The 19,240-nt window shown below is 42.4% G+C and overlaps 1 protein-coding gene across 1 annotated transcript; it reads right to left on the bottom strand.

The window, feature by feature from the left end:
- Positions 1–3,366: 3,366 nt before the first annotated feature.
- Positions 3,367–18,980, bottom strand: lrrc9 (leucine rich repeat containing 9). The gene is made up of 32 exons (XM_086126564.1): positions 18,923–18,980; positions 17,642–17,716; positions 17,155–17,373; positions 16,902–17,042; positions 16,743–16,806; positions 16,582–16,652; positions 15,902–16,084; positions 15,506–15,661; positions 15,261–15,424; positions 15,019–15,150; positions 14,753–14,932; positions 14,546–14,657; positions 14,323–14,458; positions 14,114–14,239; positions 13,943–14,043; positions 13,019–13,204; positions 12,757–12,876; positions 12,469–12,660; positions 12,243–12,368; positions 11,003–11,143; positions 10,745–10,922; positions 10,426–10,646; positions 9,484–9,606; positions 9,274–9,404; positions 9,075–9,183; positions 8,852–8,985; positions 8,239–8,375; positions 7,476–7,693; positions 6,430–6,498; positions 5,116–5,235; positions 3,777–3,945; positions 3,367–3,679 (listed from the first exon to the last, which is right to left on the bottom strand). Exons 2-32 carry the CDS (start codon positions 17,714–17,716, stop codon positions 3,564–3,566), a joined length of 4,350 nt encoding a protein of 1,449 aa, XP_085982690.1. The 5' UTR covers positions 18,923–18,980; the 3' UTR covers positions 3,367–3,563.
- Positions 18,981–19,240: the final 260 nt, after the last annotated feature.

Genomic DNA, 19,240 nt, shown 5'->3' on the forward strand with positions numbered 1-19,240 from the left:
ACTGCACCCTGAGTAGATAGCGGTGAAAACATGGTCCATTCAGCAATTATTCACAGAGTCTTGGACTAATGGTGCTGTGGATGCACACACACACACAGCAAATGTAGGAAGTCAGTGGACCAGCAGTAATGGACCCCATACGAAGCATGTGTTCTTTCTTCTGTGTTTGTGTGTGTGTGTGTATTGGTGGGGGTTGGCAAGTGCATCTTCTACAACTGATTCACGACGAGCACAAACATGTCTAATTATGAATCCAGATCATATCAGCGCAGGCCTCTATCCCTCTCCACTCTCTTGCCTCAGCCCGGCTCCATATCAGGCGGATGAAAACATAACCTGTCACATTCCATCCCATTAAATCAACTATGAACCATGTGGTCGAACTGCAGAGAAAGGCGGGAGGGGAGAACAGTGCATCTGTGTTCACTCGGCACCCATGAATTATTCACCGTCTTCGGGCTAATTTTATTTTAATGTTAAAACTCTGACAGATACTGTATACAAAAGGGAGATCAATTGTGGAGCGCAGGTGCCCGAGGACCGCGTCTGGCCTGTAAAAAGTAGTTGCTGCACCCACATCCCCCTTGGTCGTCTTGTCCTGTCACATGTTGACAGCCATAGTTGCATATACTCCATTTTGCTCAGGGTGACTATGCCTGCTGGGGAACATAGTGTGAATGTAGCCTTATCACTTTTAACAGAAAATTATGATGCGGGTAAAAAAAAATAAAAAATATATATATATATATATACCCACACACATGCTTGATGGATTGGTATTAGCGTGTTTCACCCTTTCATGCACCCATGTAACCGGATAACATGGTAAGATGTCCACTGTAGTAACCGTTGTCCCTGAATGGGTTAAAAATGTGAGGTTGGCAATTGCATGACTTATTATTTCGTATGTAGCGTGAGCAAAGCGTGAGGACCACTCTGGACTTTCCCCAAAGCACCTAGTCTGTAAACAAGCAGCTTCTGGAAAGTAGCTGTCGTGGCTAGCCATGATTGCCCCCCCTACCCCCACCACCAAAGTAGTGAAGTATAAACACAACGTCGAGCTTCAATTAAACAACCTATCCAGAGGCTCTTCAATCCAAAGCATGAGCAAATGCCATTAAAAATGTTTTCATCACATTTGAACCGTGACTGTTTGCATCCTTCATTTCTTTAAAAAAAAAAAAGTATTAACATTGCACTTTCATAAAAATGATTCTAGCTGTTGCTGTTTAATTTTACGTGTCATTAAATGTGTTCCTGTTTAAGCAAAAGATAAACATTTACAAACCGAGGTACGTACTGAACCACAAATGGCATTTATGTGGCTTCACCGTTAAAACCGCCTCCTCGAGGGCACACTGCACAAAACCACATTTAAACTTACACACATATCCATACTGCGCACGCGCTACACAAATATGACCTGTGTAATTATCCTTTGTAATACCTCATGCATTAGAGCGCCCGGGCTGAGCCCCCAAATCTGTGCCTATAAGTCCCAGCAGCTGCCATTTTCATGTCAGGCGGGCAGAGCAAGGTAATGACATTTCACTCACTTGCAGTCATTAGCCACGCTGAATGCCGGGAGTTAACGCAAATTAAGTGAAGTTAAGTACATGCATTAGAGGAGCTTGTTTCGGAGAGCTTTGCCCTTTTTGCCGCCTGTAACTGCGAGCTGCATGCTTGTTCCGCCTACACAGTCCATACTGTCCAACACAATCATTCTGTGATGCTGGTCAAACCTCCAAGTTGCTCGATTTCATTTTTTTCGCAAAACTCAGAATGTATATAAGTATTTGTTGGCGAACAGTCCATGTCGTAACCCGCTCAATCGTGCGAGAGAAAACGGATAGATAAATATATTGTCAAATGAATTCATTTCTTCAACTGTTCAATTTGACTTAAAAAAAAATTAAGGAAAACTACTCCTGTTTTGAAGATGACTGATAGACGTGGTGGACAGCGATACTGTCACCTTGCGGCACTTTTGTAGTTATTGCTGGAATTAGTAAGTGTTAACATATGGTAAACAATTTTGAATAAAGGTACCGGTATATGGTTGCTTCACGGGTATATACTGTTTCAGCAATTGTATACCTGAGTGACTGTCTCCCAGTAAATTGTAGAATAGATTTTAAGATTCTACTACTGGTCCACTGAATGGTTTGGGTCCCGAATACAATCAGGAAATGTATTTTTGTAATTCTAGTAAGCTACTTTTGTTCTCTTTGCTTGGCCTTTGAATGTCTTCTGCTTGTCAATGTTATTAGGTGCTTTTGGTTGTGTGAAGCACATTGAGTTGGCTTGTGTATGAAATGTGCTATATAAAAATATTCCCCTTGCCTGAATTCAGATGGGCGAGGCTCCAGATCACCTGCGACGCCAATGAGAAGCGGTACTGAAAATGGATGAATGGATGTGCATGTCTATTTCTGTTTTGCGTCCTTCATTACAGGACACAAATCAAAGGTAAGCGGGAAAATGTACAATCTTGTGTGCAAGAGAACTAACATCCGAAAAGGGCAAGGTTCACTGCGGACATTGCGGATGGCTTTTTTCTTTTTTGGGGGTTGAAAAGAGGCTAACATGATGAAACTGACAATCTCTGAAATCCATTTGGATCTCGCTCAAGATTACATCTTTATCTGAGTGATTGCGGATTACTGTCCACAGAGAGGTGTGCTAAAGATGGATTATCCACTTGTTGGGAATGCATCTGACCCAACGGATGTGTGTGCGCCAACCTCATAGGCCCCTTACATCTGGGGCGGGTCCCTGGCGGGGCGATGCCCTCCGCCTGCTTGTTTGGGATAACAGTAAAAGTGTCACCAAAAAACGCTCACCCCCAGATTACCCTGGTAAGTGATTCAAATGTGTGGTCCGAAAATATCATTAGGAATACATTTAAAATTGATGCACTACATGCCCATCTAAAGCCGGCTAATTGTCTACGTTGGTTGTTTGTGCTTTTGGATTTGCCAGTTCCGTAAAGCTGTTTGGACCAACGATGTGGTATGCTTTGGACTACCAACTATTTATTTTCTTCTCTTTTGTGCTTTGGCCACACAAAGGCCAAAGCTTTTGCTCTTTGTTAAAAAATGAATTTTTTTAAAAAGCATTCATTTTTCAACTTGATGGAAGCCTTCTTCACTCGCATCGAGAGCTCCGTGGACTTGATGTTTGTATCCCAAGTCAAACTGCAAAATGCTAACTTAATATCTGTTGTGTAGTACAGCCTTTATCTGTTTCATTGTTTTTTTTTAATATTATCGAATCTGTCTACTAACTGAAGGTGCACTTCTTAAATGTACATAAATGGTAATTGGCATATTTTAGTGGAACCTTCTAAATGAATCTGAACCTTGACCCCTTGATCACATCATTGTTTATTTAGCTTTCATTGTGGTGGTGTATAAAGGCAAAATTATAAGAAATTGGCCTTAAATAACTGAGGATGAGTCTACATATATTTAAAAGAGACTTCATCACAATGTGAAAAAAAACCACACTTGTAGAATTGAATTAACCTGGTACTCTGTTCCTGTGCTGCAGAATTGTTGTTCTCACTTCCCCTGGGGAAGAGGACATGTTGCTATCAAGTTGGTTCTTGCTTTTCGGGCCTGTCTGGAGCTCACGTCACCTTGAGAGCTTGAAGGATTTTTCTCTGTGGACTTCTTGTCTGGGATTGAGGAAAACACAGCCCTCACATTCAGTGAACCAAAACCTTACAAGCTCACATGAAGTTTAATAATAGCGTGGGGGGGACTGATGCTCACTTTTGGAGGTGTACTGAACTTGGGGTTCATCCTTGTTACTTGGGAGCATGTCGTGTCCGTGAATGAGGCTCTGTAGTCCTGTCATGGACATCCCTTTGACAGGCATGTAGGTCATCAGTCCAGGCTGGTTCGCTTCAAGGGCGGAAGCTGCACAACACTCCTCACATTGCTTGACAGAAATATCACATCAGTATCAGGCGAGCAGGCTAAAGGGAAATTCTCAGCGCATTCAAGCAGAGTCTGACGTTAGGGGTCAGTCGAAGAATAAGGGCTTCTCTATGAAACCTAACTGCTTATCTTTCTCCACTACTGTCACCACGGTGTGTCCACCTCATCCACACTTTGGGCACGGGATTGGGGGTTAGATTGCTTGTTGTTCCGCATTTTAAGGGACAGTCATTACTTCTCATCAATGGCAATGTTTACAATTAAAATAAAAGCAAATGCAGGAGCCACTCAGAAGGCATTTATGGGGGTTTTGCTTTAATGAGAACTCGGGATCCCATCTCTGGCATTTCCATATGTCCGATTAGCGGGCAGAGGGGTCGCGTTGACCTGGCTAATAGGGAGTAAATCCGCTGCTGCATGATCGGACGGGCACATTTCATCTAATCAGCAGGATGATGCCAGCAGGCTTAGGCTGCTTTTAATTCAGAACTACGAGAGAATTACTGCACTGGGCATTCCACTCATTACATGGCCAGCCTTTTGCTCAGATGGAGAGAATTTGATCTGTGCTTTTCCCTTGTTTGTGTCGATGCTGTTCATGTGTGCGTCATGCTGGACTAAGTCGTGTATGAGAAGGCCCATTAGGATCGCAAAATTATGGACATTTACAGGAGTATATCAAATTTTACTGCAATTATATGATGTCAACTGAAAACAGGATGGAACAGCGCATAATAGCTGCACTGCATAATTATGGCTCAAACAACCACATTTAATGCACATTTAGATGCACGTCCAAGGACAGTGGTGAAATGATAGCAATCCTAAAATATGCTGTACTTTTAATGGTGTGCATGGAAATTAAATTCTAACAGTTTGTAACAATTAATCAGAGGGACTATTCAAATGCTTCTGCGCTTCTCTTTTGGCTTTTATATATATATATATATATATATATATATACACACACACACACACACACACACATACACATACATATATACTGTATATATATAGAAGGATATATATATGGGTCAAAACTGCACAACCCAATTTTGGGGCTCAAATTTGGCCAAGTGTGGGTTGGTCCTTCTTTAACATAGAAATTGGTTCAAATAATCAAAAATGTGTATGTTTCTATGCACTTATTTGTGACGTGTGCAGTCCTCACTGTTGCATCTGTAATTTCGGCTCTGGTTCTCTCCTCCATGGTAACCGTCATGCCATCCAGGACCTGTAACTGAGACAGACTGCGCATGACTGCAGGCCTGTGGAGCGAGTTGCGAGCCACCTGAAAGGAAGAAGTCACAAAGCAAGCAATAAGACATCACTCTTTCCCGAATTTGCTTGCCTTGAGATATTTGTGATACCACGACGAGTCCCAAAAGGGTTAAATATCCCGCTTGTCCACTCATACAACTTTCTGTTCCTACAGGCCACTGTATTTAAACTCTGAGTGAGTGCCAGTGAAAGTCCAAAAGCAAGGAGACAAGATTTTGGCACGGGAGTACGGGCAAAGCAGTGATCTCATGTGGTCAACAGCACGAGGTAGCGTCTCAAGGGTGGTGGTTGTTGGCCTGAACCCCTTGGCAGGATTAAACCCGATGGGAAGAGAAAGAGGGGATGGGATCCGGAGGGAACAAGGCTGTCACAGCTGAGCGTGGCCCCGCGGCCTCCTCCATCATCCTTGGGCTGCGGCTCATATATGCTCGGCTGACGCCGGATCCACAAGCTCCAGATGGGTGATGTAAGCGGGCCAACAGCACTCGCCATTTGGTCAACGGATTTGTCTGTGATGCCGGCCAGTTTGAGGAACAGCAGACGGCCCATCATGTAATCGCTTAATTTGGGCGCGCAGATTGGGTCACTGTTGTGGATCGTCTCAGTGAGGAAGTGAGCCTGAAAACATGCTTTTGATCATGCTGCTTCACCAGAGTGGAAGTGTAACTTGAGACAGCTGAAAGAACAGGAATGTTAATTTGGCCTGAACGATTTTTGGAAAATAATCTGGTTGCAACTTCCCCCCCCCCCCTCAATATTGCGATTGCCCTTAAACATGCAATTAAAAAAAAAAATTACAATTGTAGAAATACACAGCAGTGTAGTGACAGGTGTCTTTAGTCTGTCATTGAACCCATGACAAAACGCCTCGAAGCATGATGTGTCTTTGTAAATCGAATGTTTGAATTCACCAATGTCAAATTAAAGGCCTGGGGGCAAGATTTGACCCACGACCTCATTTTATATGGCCCAGGAAGGAAAACCAAAATACGGTAAGTTTTCAAAACCAATTTGTTGGGTATACAGTATATGATTCGATGAAGACGATATTTATATTTGTTTACAGTCATCATGGCCCTCTGAGGAAAACCATAAATAAAAAGCGTTTGACATTCCTGTTTTCATTGATCTCTTGTGTGCCTAGTGACATGTCACAGTGAATGTACTAACACATGGACCACATGGACCAAATGGACAAACTCACCGGATTGCCAACAACAGAGAGTTCCGTCAGTGCTGGAAGAACGTCAAGTTTATCAAGCTCTGAGATGTCCTACAAACATGGGAGGGAAAAAAAAAAAAAAGAAAATACATTTTATACGTTTTATTTAGTGCTCCTCCGATTGAAGCCGGATGTGTTTGGGATAATCGAGGCATATGTATCTGGGCTGAAACCTTTCATAATTTTTGGTGCAGGCAGGATAGAAGCAGCTGATTGTGAGAGATTACATGTTTAATCGCATGAGAGTTTGGGCACGCAATAGAGCAATGGGAGGGGAGGGGGAGGTTTTCCATGATTTGCCAGGTTGATGGTTGGGCTTGGCTGGAATTCAGAGATGCCCTCACGACCGGGACTCATGTCCTGGAACAACTGCCATACTTTACATCTGAATTAAATACATGAAAGTAAAGAGGGATTGGCAGACTAAAGTGTGCAAATCACTCCCCCTCGGTGAGAAGGAGATCGAGACTGAGAAGCTGATTACATGTTTCACTGATTGTCCCCTCTGTCTTCTTACACACTGCTGTGACCTTCAATCACCTGGAGCCCCCTTGAATGCTCACCCACACATTGCGCAGTGGGGGATAATGAGTCATGATGACTATGCTTCATAGATAACTTTGCCGCACATGGGGGCGGGGGGGAATGCATCTTGTATATATCGACCAATCATTTGCCCTTTCGGGGACAGCGGTTACTACAGTGCACAGCTTATCATGTGATCAGGTTACAGGGTGAATGAAAAGGTTAACAGCTCATCAGAGGTAGTGGAAATCACAATCAATCACCCGAGTTGTTTACGACCAAAAAACAGTTCATAATAAAAATGTGTTTCAGCAGTCCCATCTGTCTGTTTTCAAAATATTTAACCTGTTCTAGGCCAAAGGGAATTGGAGCCGATCCAAGCTGACTTCAGGCGAAAAATGAGGATGAATCCCTGTACTGGGTGTCAGTCAATCATAGGGCATAAATACAAAGACACACAGAGACGGATTGACATTGACTGTGAGTGTGAGGCTAAATCAGACCTGAAGCTTGTTCATGCCGAGGTACAGTTTGCGGAGCTCGATGAGCGGATAGAGATGATTGAGCTCCCGGATGCGATTCTCTGTAAGGTGCAGTTCTAGCAGGGCATTCTGGGAAACAAAAGAATTCTCGTACAGAGCCCTTATCCGGTTCCTGTCTAACACCAGCTCCTTGAGCTGATGCAGACCTTCCAAACCTTCCACCTGGCTGATCTCATTCCCTGGAAAGAATGGGCAGAGCATGCGTCATACACTACACCATTTCCAAGAAAGAATATGAAAAAAGACACAACCAGTTGAGTGACTGTTGATTCACAATAAACTAGTTTGCTATCGAGGAGGACATCATAACATCAGTTATGACCTACACCTCCGCAATGGCAACATTATTCTGCTGAATACAAAACTGCCACCAACCCCATACTTGATGTCATCAAATGGCCATCAAAAAATATACATGCCTGTATATATATATCTATATAAGTCGATAAAACATTCACTGCAATTTGTTTTTTTGGTGTTTAACAAGTGTAAAATAAGTGATAAGTGAGAGTTTGTCAAGAAAATCGAGTGTTTGGGGGACAGGCAAAGCGGCCTTTGTGGCACCAATCAGCATGACGGAGCGCTTCTCAATGAAAGCCTATCAAAAGCCGTTGTAAAGAAAGCCACTGGCTCTTTTGTTCGAGGCCCACCAAGCACCTGGCTTTGAGTTTAGCGTTTCAGTGTTTACCTTTTCACAGGTGGGAGCCAGTGCACTTTTACCTACCTTGAAGGAAGAGCGTTTTAAGATTGGTGAGCCTGCTGAGTTCCAGATTGGCCATATTGGAGATGCCGTTGTGACTCAAATGCAGCACTTCCAGGCTGTTCATCAGAGGTTCCAGGATGATTGTCGGTGTAAGGTGCCTTCACAAAGGAAAGATGTTTTTGTAACTGCTCCACTTAAATACACACTTCTCCCTCCTGCTGCCTTATTTCATCAATAGGGAAGAATGAAATGCCTCCAGAAAAATCACAGCAGGTCAGATGTTTTGACTTTTTACACAACACCCACTCACAATAGAACACGAAACGCTTTAATATAAATGATTTTTGCTAAAGGACCCGTTTTTTACATTAAAAAAAAAACGAAGTGTTGATCGGCCTGTAGCGTAGTAAAAATATTATTTGCTGGTACGTGCTGCCCCCTAACGGTTGCAAAGGGCAACAAAATGTGAAACAAGTGAATGAGCAGCTTTAACAATTACAAATCAACAAAGGTGGAAGGCAGAAGACATCCTGGACTGAGTGCCACTCAATCACATTACTTTCAAACCCCGTGTGTGAGACAGTCTTGTCTGTCAATCCACTGTCCTGACTATATAACCTAATTGCCACATTACCTGCTCCCTTTGCATAAGCTCTGCTGCCCGTAGCCACTTGAGTGCACTTTGTTGTGTAACATCTGTCTGTTTGTTAGAAATGTCTTCTGCCTCGGGAGGATGGACTCAATACGGTTGTAGCTTAAACACAGGACCTGCAATAAAGGGGGGAAAAAAACGTAATTGTTTTTCACCTTGCCCTCCACTCAAGACTATCATTCATGTCAATTGCTCTTGTTTGTACTTTGACATTGGGTAGGTGGATGAGGCCTGAGAAGCATGTGAGGTTGTTGTGATCTAAGTTGATAGTGTGTACGTTGAAGAACAGGTCTATTGGAGACAGGTCCACACTCCTGTTGGAAAAAAAAGAATTCCCCAAATGACCCTTGTCTTAATAAAAAAAGATCAATTAACTACAAATGCAGCTGAGTTGAAAAGACCACCTGATGGAGCAGGAGTTCACCGTGAGGTAGGTGATGCTGGAATAGTGCGAATGGCCCAATTTCTCTGCAACCAGGTCTGGTGTGAGTCGTCCTCCGAACATAGCCTTTGCATTTTCACATTCAGCTGCATCCTGAGGGCATAAAACAATGCACTTTATGGCAATTATGCCAGCGACTCCACTATCCACCATTATTTTTGTTGCCACCTACTACTGCACATCCATCCAGGGCCTTCAGAGTTGGCAAATGGAACACCACATAAATACGATAGTTCTTGAGGTTCTCTGCCAATGGATTCCCGTACAGATCCAAGATGATGAGGTTTTCCAACACCTGGAAATATTTACAATATTTTTATTTTTTCTTAGAAGATGCTCAATTTGAGAAAGTTGTTGAAAAAAAAAGATTCTGCATTCTATATTTCTCGTCTATATATTTGGGAGCGAGTGATGTAGGAAGCGAGTGGAACTAGACAATGTGTGTGTGGCGTGTTGGAAATAAACTATAAAAAGGATGGATCCACAGAGTAAAAACACAATAAGGGTCTCTACTCAGTCTTGGAGTAGAAATTGGCGAAGACCTTGATGAAAGGCCTCAAATTAACAAAAATTCATTTTTAAAAGTAGGATTAAAAAAATGTGTCGGGTCCATTCAAATCAGCATCAAATCACATTAAATCTATAAAATGCAATGAACCCTGTCAGGGCTAGCGGTTACTGCAGTGGACACCTTTTATCAGGTTACAGGGTGCATGAAAGGGTTGGCAGTAATCTGTATGGGTGCTAAGAAAAAAAATAAAAAACAAAAAACAAAGACTTAGTTGTTTATGTTCACATGTCTTATTTGATTCACTTTGGGTGTTGATGTTTACGCTCTCTGTCAAAAAGAGTATCGGATTGATTTTAGACTGTATTGTAAAGGGTGTTTTTGCGATTTCTCATTTCTTTTAGCAAGACCACGATCATACTTTAACCCTTTCATGCACCCTCTAACCTGATAACATGAGAAGCTGTCCACAGTCGTCACCGCTGTCCCTGCAAGGGTTAATTGTGATAATTTGGGTCAGAATAATGACATGAAATGTCATGACCCAGCTTTTGCTTTGGATTTGATGAGATACAGTGTGTACGGTTGTTTAAATGACAAGTTCACCTTGAGATAGTAGATATCCCTCGACACAGAAATATGATTATTGCCAGCATAGAGCTCCAGAAGCGCACTGCATCTGTGGATGCCATGCAGGGAAGTGATGAGATTGTTCTCCACAGACAGAAAGGTCAAACTGTGTAGCTGGTCGAGGACTATGGCGTCGAAATTGGACAGCTGATTTCCATCCATGCTGAGTTTGCTCAAATTCTGTAGGTGTGACAGACCTAGAGGATGAAAACAAACAAACAAACGAGAAAGTCCTGCTGTAGTATCTTGAGAGAGGAAATATTGTTTTATCATCAAATTCCTCTGTGTGACTGACCGCTGAGTGTGCTGATGTTGTTGTTATTCAGGGAGAGTTCTTCCAGATTAGTGCAGAAATCAAGACCTTCCACTTCAGAGATGTAATTATTATTAAAAGAAGCCCAGCGCAGGTTGACGAGGGCATCCAGATGGCTCATCTGACAAATCTTCTGGTTGTCAAGGTTCAGAGAGGTTATCTGTTCCAAATTCAGCCACCGTTAGCACTCGGAGAATGAACGCATGTAACGCGGAGGATTTCCTTGACTGATTGATTGACCTTTGAGGCCCAGTGTGGCTGCAGGTCTGGGCTTAAATCTCTGGGTGGTGGAATGAGCTCAGAGAGGAGCTGGGTTGTTGACACCAGGCTGAGACTACGGGGACGATCGTCGTTGGTATGTGAGCAAGCGATGAGAATTTCCTGCCAAGCACAGAAATAACAAGCGTCGTCATTATTAAACGGAGCTGCTTCAGATGTGGATGTTGATCATTTACGTAGTTCTACACGCTGGGATCACAATTGCATGTCACCTGTTACGAGAGCTTGATCCCAATGTCTGCAAAGACAATGCTCAGCTTTGATTGCCACTGTCAGTATCATTACACGTTTGTAAGCAAAACATAAAAGAAAATCTCTTTACGGTGCTTGTAGTTGTCTATGTTTGCAAACTAGTAGAAAGAAATCTCATGTTTTGACAGTGTTAAGAAATTTTAAAAATAAACTCTGCCTATTTTTTTCCCGACATTCTGACTGTCAGGTTTTTGAATGAATCAATTTACATTATTATTCATGTGTATTTTTAAAAATTAATCACTGCTCAGTAGTTTTCAAGGTTGCTCACAGCGAACTGATGACACAACATAAAAACAAACAAACGTTTATCCATTTTAAAATGATGCTGCATTTGTTACATTGACATCTAAACGAGACTGCACCTTTGGCAACAATTATGAAAAGGATAATTCAAGTAGTGATTACTGTGCGTGTATGATGTCATTATATTTTATTGAAGGAGGTCTGGATGATAATGTACTTCCTTTTAGCTATTCCCTGAGCGCTCTTGTTTTATGTTGAGAGGGAAAAATTTTCATCTGTGCTGCATGTTACATGTTACACACACAGTACAATCAAATTCACTCTTTGAATCACCATATGAAGTTGCTGTAAATTTCCAAGGGAATAACACAAATAAACAGTAAATTTAGGTTAGATTACAAGAGCAATGCTGAATGTTTGTGAAAAAATAAACAATTGTAGCATAAACATGGCTAAAATTTCATTTGAGATATTACCGGTATGCAGATTTAGGACAATTTCTAACATGTTCCATGGTAATAACTGTACATTGAAGCAACTGTTGCGGAACTATTCACAAATGAACCAACGTTCAAACAACTCTCTCATGAGATCCCTGGGAAATATCAAATTTGGACTATTTCCCTATGTTGAAATGTGTCTACCGTATTACATGTTGGAAGTTGGGCACTGAAAAGCATTTAGTCAAATCCGAAATGTTGACCTGGGTGAGAACGGTTCTGGTAGACTTGTGAACGGCATCAGCAACTTCTTCCTCTGCAACCAGTGTGTTGTCCAGTTTTCTGAGCTTTGTCACAGAGCTCAATATGGTCGTTCGGACATCCTCTGGCTGCCAGGAACAAAGCAATCTTCAGTATACACTCTTTATATATGTACAAGTTCTAAAACTTGGGAGTTTTTTTTCCCTATTATAATATTACTGGAAGCACCTTATTCCATGGGTTGTGCTGCGTTTCCAGTATCTGCAGTGCAGGTGTGTGTATTTTGAGAGCAGTGGAAACGTCGCCAGCATTGGTTAACTGGTTCCAACTAAGATCAAGATGAGTGAGTTGTTTTAACTCCTGCAGACCCTCAAGGCTCACAAGCTGGTTGAAGCTGACGTCTAAAAACTCCAGGTTAGGCTAGTAAGGGAGACATAATTAGAAAACAATTAAAACTGAACTACAGTTCACAAGACTCTCAAGAGTTCAAACATCACTTGATTGATTCAAGACTACCATGTGAGCGAAGTGATTGAGGCTCGTGAGCTCGTTGAAACTGAGGGTGAGATGGCGAAGAGCCGGAATGGGGGGAATCCCCTTGAGGCTGCTCAGACCGTTGTTGTGAAGGTTCAGCACCTTAACAGTGAACATAAGAGTCAACAGCAGCTCAGCGTGACTGTATTAAACCTTTCAGGGGCTACTACAGTGGACAGCTTATCATGTTATCGGGTTACAGGGTGCACGAAAGGGTTAACTTCACTTGAAAAGTCAATCTTACAGTGATGTCGCGGAGGAGACTGGCACCGGACACATTTAAGAGCACTGTCTCGTTCAAATTCGCCAACTTGGGCTGTGGCTCCAAGACGGGCTCCATGTTGACGGCTTGCTTGTCCAATGAGGCGTCATAGGTCGGGGGGTCGAGCACGTGCATGCAGTCATCTAGTGATGTAGGCTGTTCACTGCCCTTCGAAAGGTACACAATATTATCAACTACAGTATTTGCAAAGTGAAACTAAGCGATGTCTATCCAGAAAAATCCAGTGAATGGGTTTTTAGTCCACTGTAATGTTTACATAATCTTTTACGTTTCATTGTTTTGTATTCATGGCCTAGTTTTTCTTTCTTCAAACCAATATTCACACTAATTTAAGGGATGCACGATAACTATCAGATGGATAACCATACAACCAACCAAAAAATGTCCCATTCATCAGTCCGCTATGAACAAAACTGCACCGATAAGAGCCGCCTGAAATACGCCAGCACGGTTTGGTGACTGTCACCTAAAAGCCGCTTTTCCATTGCATCGGTTCCACCGCAAAATGGCCTGGCACTGCGCCATGTGGTCGCTTTTCCACTACACTTTTTTTGGGGGGTACGTGCGGTTACAATGGAATCGCTTTTTAGAATCTCCTCCGAGGTGGCTCTAAAATGCAGGCCGAGCGGGGACGTGGCCTTCACTGTCCACGGCTAACAATGTCTGTTGAAGTTCAGCCGAGAGGTGTTTGATGGGGTTGAAGTCCAGTTCTTCCACACTAAACTATTCCAAGCATTTTTTTTAATGGAGGGCTTTGTTCACTGTGGCAATCATACTGGAAAAGAAAAAGACCTTTCCCCACTATTGGAAGCATTCAATTGTCCAAATTGTATTGATTACTGGATCTGACAGAAACAAAGAACCGATGCCGATACTGCCACTTACTCCAGTGAGGTATTCATAACAAATCATGTACTCGGGCAAGACGAGTTCATTGTCAAAGACAAACCACTTTCTTCCTTTAGGAATGGTAGTGTGTAGTCCATCTGGATGAAAGGAGAGAAAAAAAAATGAGCATGCTGAATTTAAATAAAAAATCTTGAGTATGTGATGTACCTCGATGCTTGGTGTGCACACTGCGATATACAGAAGCAGCGCGGGGATAGACCCTTCTGTTGACCAGTTCTCCCTCTTTGATTGGAACGCTGTGGCCCAGAAAAACTTTGGAAACGATAACTCGGCCTACAGTATGAACATGTAACATTTACCCATAGTTACTTATAGCTACGGTTTTATTTTCTGCATTCTGAACCAAATTCACCCACCGGATCTGAACGGGATTTTATCCGTTCTGATATTGTAGCACCCTTGCTCAGCACGACGTAGTAAATACTCAATTCTTGGCTGTTCGCTCACAATCAGACTGTTGGATAAAGGCACCGCTGCTTCTTTTCCAAGGGCCTGTTTTGAGCAGAAAACACCATCAGAAATTTGGCATGCTGTATTCTTTTTTTAAATTAGTGATTAAAAAAGTGAAATGTAGGGCACCTTGTATTCTTTTGCTGATTTGAAGCCTTCCTCCAGGATGCTCAACACGTCCTCACGGTTTTGGTCCGAGTCACCGACGTAGAACAAGTGCTCAAGCTGCTGCTTATAATTCCTGTGTGAAATTGCTGCATTAATGTGTGTATTAAAAAACAAAACAAAACAAAAAAAACACAGGTTTGCTTTTGATCCAAGTGCTGGTTGATTTACTGTGCCAAAGTGACCGAATCTTCCCTGGCCAGCAGGGATTGAAGTTTATCCTTAAAACGAAGCCTCAGCCCGCTATTGTGGATACGGACAACTCTGTTGATCTTGATGCCAGTGATGCCGTGACTCATGAAATCCGAGAGAGAAAAACGAGAGAGCAGGAGGTCACAACAGGAAGTGAACCTGCTCGAGACAAAAAATAAAATAAAAATACGAGCCTGGTAAAACGGGGCATGTGTGAACAATAGTGCAACACAAAAGTACAGTACCACGGGTCCGTGGAGCTGCCCTCCTCCATTCGAATATTTCCGACACTCTGGAGTTCCGTCGACATAAAGTGCACCGAGTCCTCCATCGTTTCTGTCGCTTGGGACACATTGTGTTGATGCCAGCTTTCAATGCTGAAGAAAAAGCATGACAATTTTTCCACTTTAAAAACATGGCCCACTGTAGGAAGAGAAAATGTACCAAAGGTTGACATCTTGTCAATTATATGACTACACAAACTAACTCATGCAGTCTCCTGGTCCAAATAGCCAGTCTCTGCTGTAGTACTTCAATCTTTCTCAGTATTTGCTCTGCGGAGGGGTCGCAGCTGTCACCTTTCGTGCTTAAATCTTCCTTCGGGTGACCGTATGCATCGTCGAAAGACTTCTTACAAAGCCAACGTTCAAGCTGAGGAGAAACCACGAGGACCGCAAGTCAATAACCTAACTCTTATGACATCCGTGAAGCACTTTCTGGAGGCGTACCGACATTTTTTAAGGTGTAATTGAGTGACCGAATGCTTTCTTTCGGTGACTCCAACGAGGCGTTTTTCTTCTTGAGAAGGCGCAGCAATGTCTCTTTGAGATTCCTCCGAGGGATGCGTGCGCGCATGTTGTAAAACATCATCTTCTTCATTACAGCGGACTAAAAGAAAACACATGTCACCCTGGAGGCTTTGAAGTACAAGCATGAAAATATGAAGTACAGAACGCTTGATTTAAAACTCAGAAAACAAGTCATTGGAAATTGAACCCTCTCAGGGACAGCGATTACGACAGTGGACAGCAGGTTGCAGGGTGCATGAAATTAAAATAATCTCGAGTGCACATCATTGGTCATTTATGTTGAGAGACAAGATTTGTTTCGGAGTGGGCTTCTCACTACCTCAGCTACTTCATTGATTTGCGTGCTGGAGACGTCGTAGGTGTCAAGAAACAAGAGCAAGGGCAAGTGGAACATCACGTGTGTAGCATAGTTACACAGCAGACACAGCGGGTTTGGGGTGGACGTGAAGTCACTCAGCGCTAGATCTCTCAGTTGGGACAGACAGGTTAGCTGGGTGAGTTCCTAAGAGGAAAGCGTAACAATTTTTGTAAGACATAAACACGAGTGAACTGACAAAAGCAAAATTGATAAATATGGCTGTCAAAACAACTGGCATGTCTGAAACCAGACTTGCTTTAACTCCAAATGTGGCTTGTGGACGAATACTTTTGGGCTAAACAGAAAAACCTTAAGATTTCACAACACTTTTGATAAGATCCAAACGAGTATCTGTTTTCACCTTAGACAAGTCTATGCAAGTCTTACGTCAAAAACACGTTTTTGTTTGTCTTCCTCTGATGAAAAGTACCAGTGTAAGAATTAAAACTTGTGACGACTATGTAAGAGGAGTAAGTCCTTGACATAAAACACACGTAGAAAATCAAAGAAATAAAATGGATCCCTTTCAACAAAATGCACCAAACACATGTCAGAAAAGATGCAAAGAACAAGCCCCACATGCAGACAACAAGAATGTTTTTTTAAAAGGAAGAATTTTAATAACTCTTTAGTTGTCTCACATTGAAGGAGCTTATCTTGTTGCCGGACAGATTGAGTGTGTGAAGGTTGACATTGTCAACAAGGCTGTCCCCTGGAAAAAATGGTCCAAGAAAAAAAAAAAAAAGTGATCTATTTCATTTCCCGAATATTTCAACTTTGCGAAAGAAAGGAAGTAGCTTACCAATCTTGTGAATGTTATTGTTAGCAAGATTTAGTTCTTGCAGGTTCTGAAGAGCGTTCAAGCCCTTTGAGGAGGATGGGGGAAAAAAAAAAAGTGATTTCATCGAGAAAAATTGTGATTAAAAAGATGACTTGCGTAAAAGTGAAAAGTTCTGCAAACCTGTATTTGAGATATATAGTTGTTGTTGAGCCACAGGACTTCTATGTTGACAAGGAATTTTAAATTCTTTATTTCAGTTATTTTATTATCATACAAGTAGAGCTTCTTCAAATCGGGACAATGCTGCAGTCCAGATATTTTCTGTTCGAAACAATGAGAATTAGAGGGAATATGCACCGGATGACAGCAGAGTAACATTTCTTTTTGCAGTCAAATATTCGTATGTCACGTGTTGGAAATAGAAGAAACTCACAGTCAGCTTACACTCGACGACCCAAAGCTCTTGGAGTAAGGGACAGCTTTCCAGTCCCTCGATGCGCTTTATGTCCTGGCCCAGTATTTGAAGCTGGCGGAGCATTGGGAAGAAGGAAAGGCCAACCATCCGAGGAAAACCACTCAAGATGATCTCCAGGGAGGTAACATTGGATACCTCTTCAGCTAGGTCATCACAGGAAAGTCCATTGGCCATGCACTGTTGGGGAATGGAGCTAATGTTTATGCTGTCACAAAATGAGGTACACTCGCACAATCCAGTACAAGAGCGGGTTGTGGAGAGTTGGAGCCTATGAGCTGGCAAACTGTGGACTAGACCCGAGACTGATTGCCAGTCAGTCGCAGGGCACATATAGAAGACGACCAACCCACATCCACACCGTCTTCTGAGTGGGAACATTAGATTGCTGCTGATACATTTATAATGGAACAAACAACATTTTGAAGTCGTGTATTGTTATACTGACCAGCTCTCTGACCACCTCCTCATCACAGTATGGTTTTTCATAATGTCGTACCGCACCCTTCTGCGTTGACTGCATCTGACAATAAAAAGTTGACAATGCGGTTTCATTTCATTTGAGACAATGTAAAACAAAAAAAAAAAAAAACAATTCCTATCTAAAAATAACCCGTTATATGCACTTTGGTACTTCACATTCCAAATATTTTAGTCCAATACACCTTTCCCGTCACACATCCCAACTAAATGAATGCATCTGATCATGTAATAATGCAAATACTGTTGATGCATGTCATACAGTTTATCATTTTACGATAGCTTTCTGGGGCCATCCAATTAAACCTAACAATAATTAATAGAAATAAATTTAACTGACTTAAGCGTGCTAACAGAAAGAATATAAAAAAGACAGATTACTTAGCCGTTTGGCGTCAAACATCATAAGATGGTCGCTCCCGGCTTTCTCTATTTAACATCACGTCATCCCCAAATAATAAACAGGCCTAAGCGCTTATACTTCATGAAAATCTCCTCCAGTGGGCCCGCTGCGCCGGGTTGGGTCAAGTGTATGAATACTCGCAGGCGTCATAAGCATTGATCGCGCAATACGTGCTGGCTTTCGCCCTCAACGCGTCAGTGAAACGTGCACACGGTTCCCGTGGCAACGGAAAAGAAAGTGTCATGACGTCAGCGTTGGTGAAACTGTAGCGTGACGTTGCAGTGAATCCCACCGTGGGGAGAATAACGCGTGTGGGTAGGTTAACTCCATTTCATTTGCTCGTACCTGGGCCTTTCCGAACTTAATCCACTTCTAAATACAACCACTATCATGTCACATGTACAGAAACCATCAATACTATAACGCAATACTATAACACCACGTAGATCTGGAGCAGTTCAGAATTAATATTGCTCTAATACCATGACAAACCATCCATCCATTCTCAAAACCGCCTATCCTGATCGGGATTTGCTGGGGCCCGTAACTAATAAGTCGAACTTGAAGTATTGCAGCCAAGAGAAACGCCCCAAAATGAAGAGGCTCCTGAGAGGAAATTAAAGCAACTTAAAAAACATATATTTAAATTTAGGTTGCAAATGTACGGCAGAGCCTGCCTTGCTGCAATGGCACAATGTCACTGTGAAAAACTATCAGCACATTTGTTATCTTACCAAATATTTTAATTAAAACTAACAGCAACCCACTCCAACGTAATATTGTAGATATTAATTTAAGACGACACAGGGAAGTCGTACAGGAGGAAATCGTTTGACAGTTGCGTACCTTCCCAACGAAACTTTGGTCGTCCTGCTCACTTGTATCATGTTTGGCCTCCTGTCTGGTTGCTAGGGAGCCATTTTGAAAGCTGTCATAGGCTTGTACGCCACGCGAGGGCGCCACATGGCTACAATTTCCCACTAGACTGACAATTATTTATTGGATTTTTGTTTTGTTTTTGATGTTTTTAGTATTTTTATCAATACTGAAAACATGCCATTTCCCGACACCATAAGAAAGGCAGGTCCTATTTGAGCACGGCTACCTTGAGCCTCCTGGCTACCATGACGTCACCGCCCGAGCGAGCAATGAACTAAAAGAATC

Source organism: Hippocampus guttulatus, chromosome 13, assembly GCF_054856545.1.
Source record: "Hippocampus guttulatus isolate MCC_2025c chromosome 13, RoL_Hgut_1.0, whole genome shotgun sequence".
In the NCBI taxonomy this organism is placed as follows: domain Eukaryota; kingdom Metazoa; phylum Chordata; class Actinopteri; order Syngnathiformes; family Syngnathidae; genus Hippocampus; species Hippocampus guttulatus.

Excerpts from the sequence above, each read along its gene's own strand:
- lrrc9 (XM_086126564.1), bottom strand. The coding sequence starts at position 17,716 with ATGCAGTCAACGCAGAAGGGTGCGGTACGACATTATGAAAAACCATAC. Across the intron at positions 16,653-16,742 it reads CAATAACATTCACAAGATTG|GGGACAGCCTTGTTGACAAT; the intron begins GTAAGCTACTTC and ends CATTTTTTCCAG. Across the intron at positions 9,405-9,483 it reads CCCTGGATGGATGTGCAGTA|GATGCAGCTGAATGTGAAAA; the intron begins GTAGGTGGCAAC and ends TTATGCCCTCAG.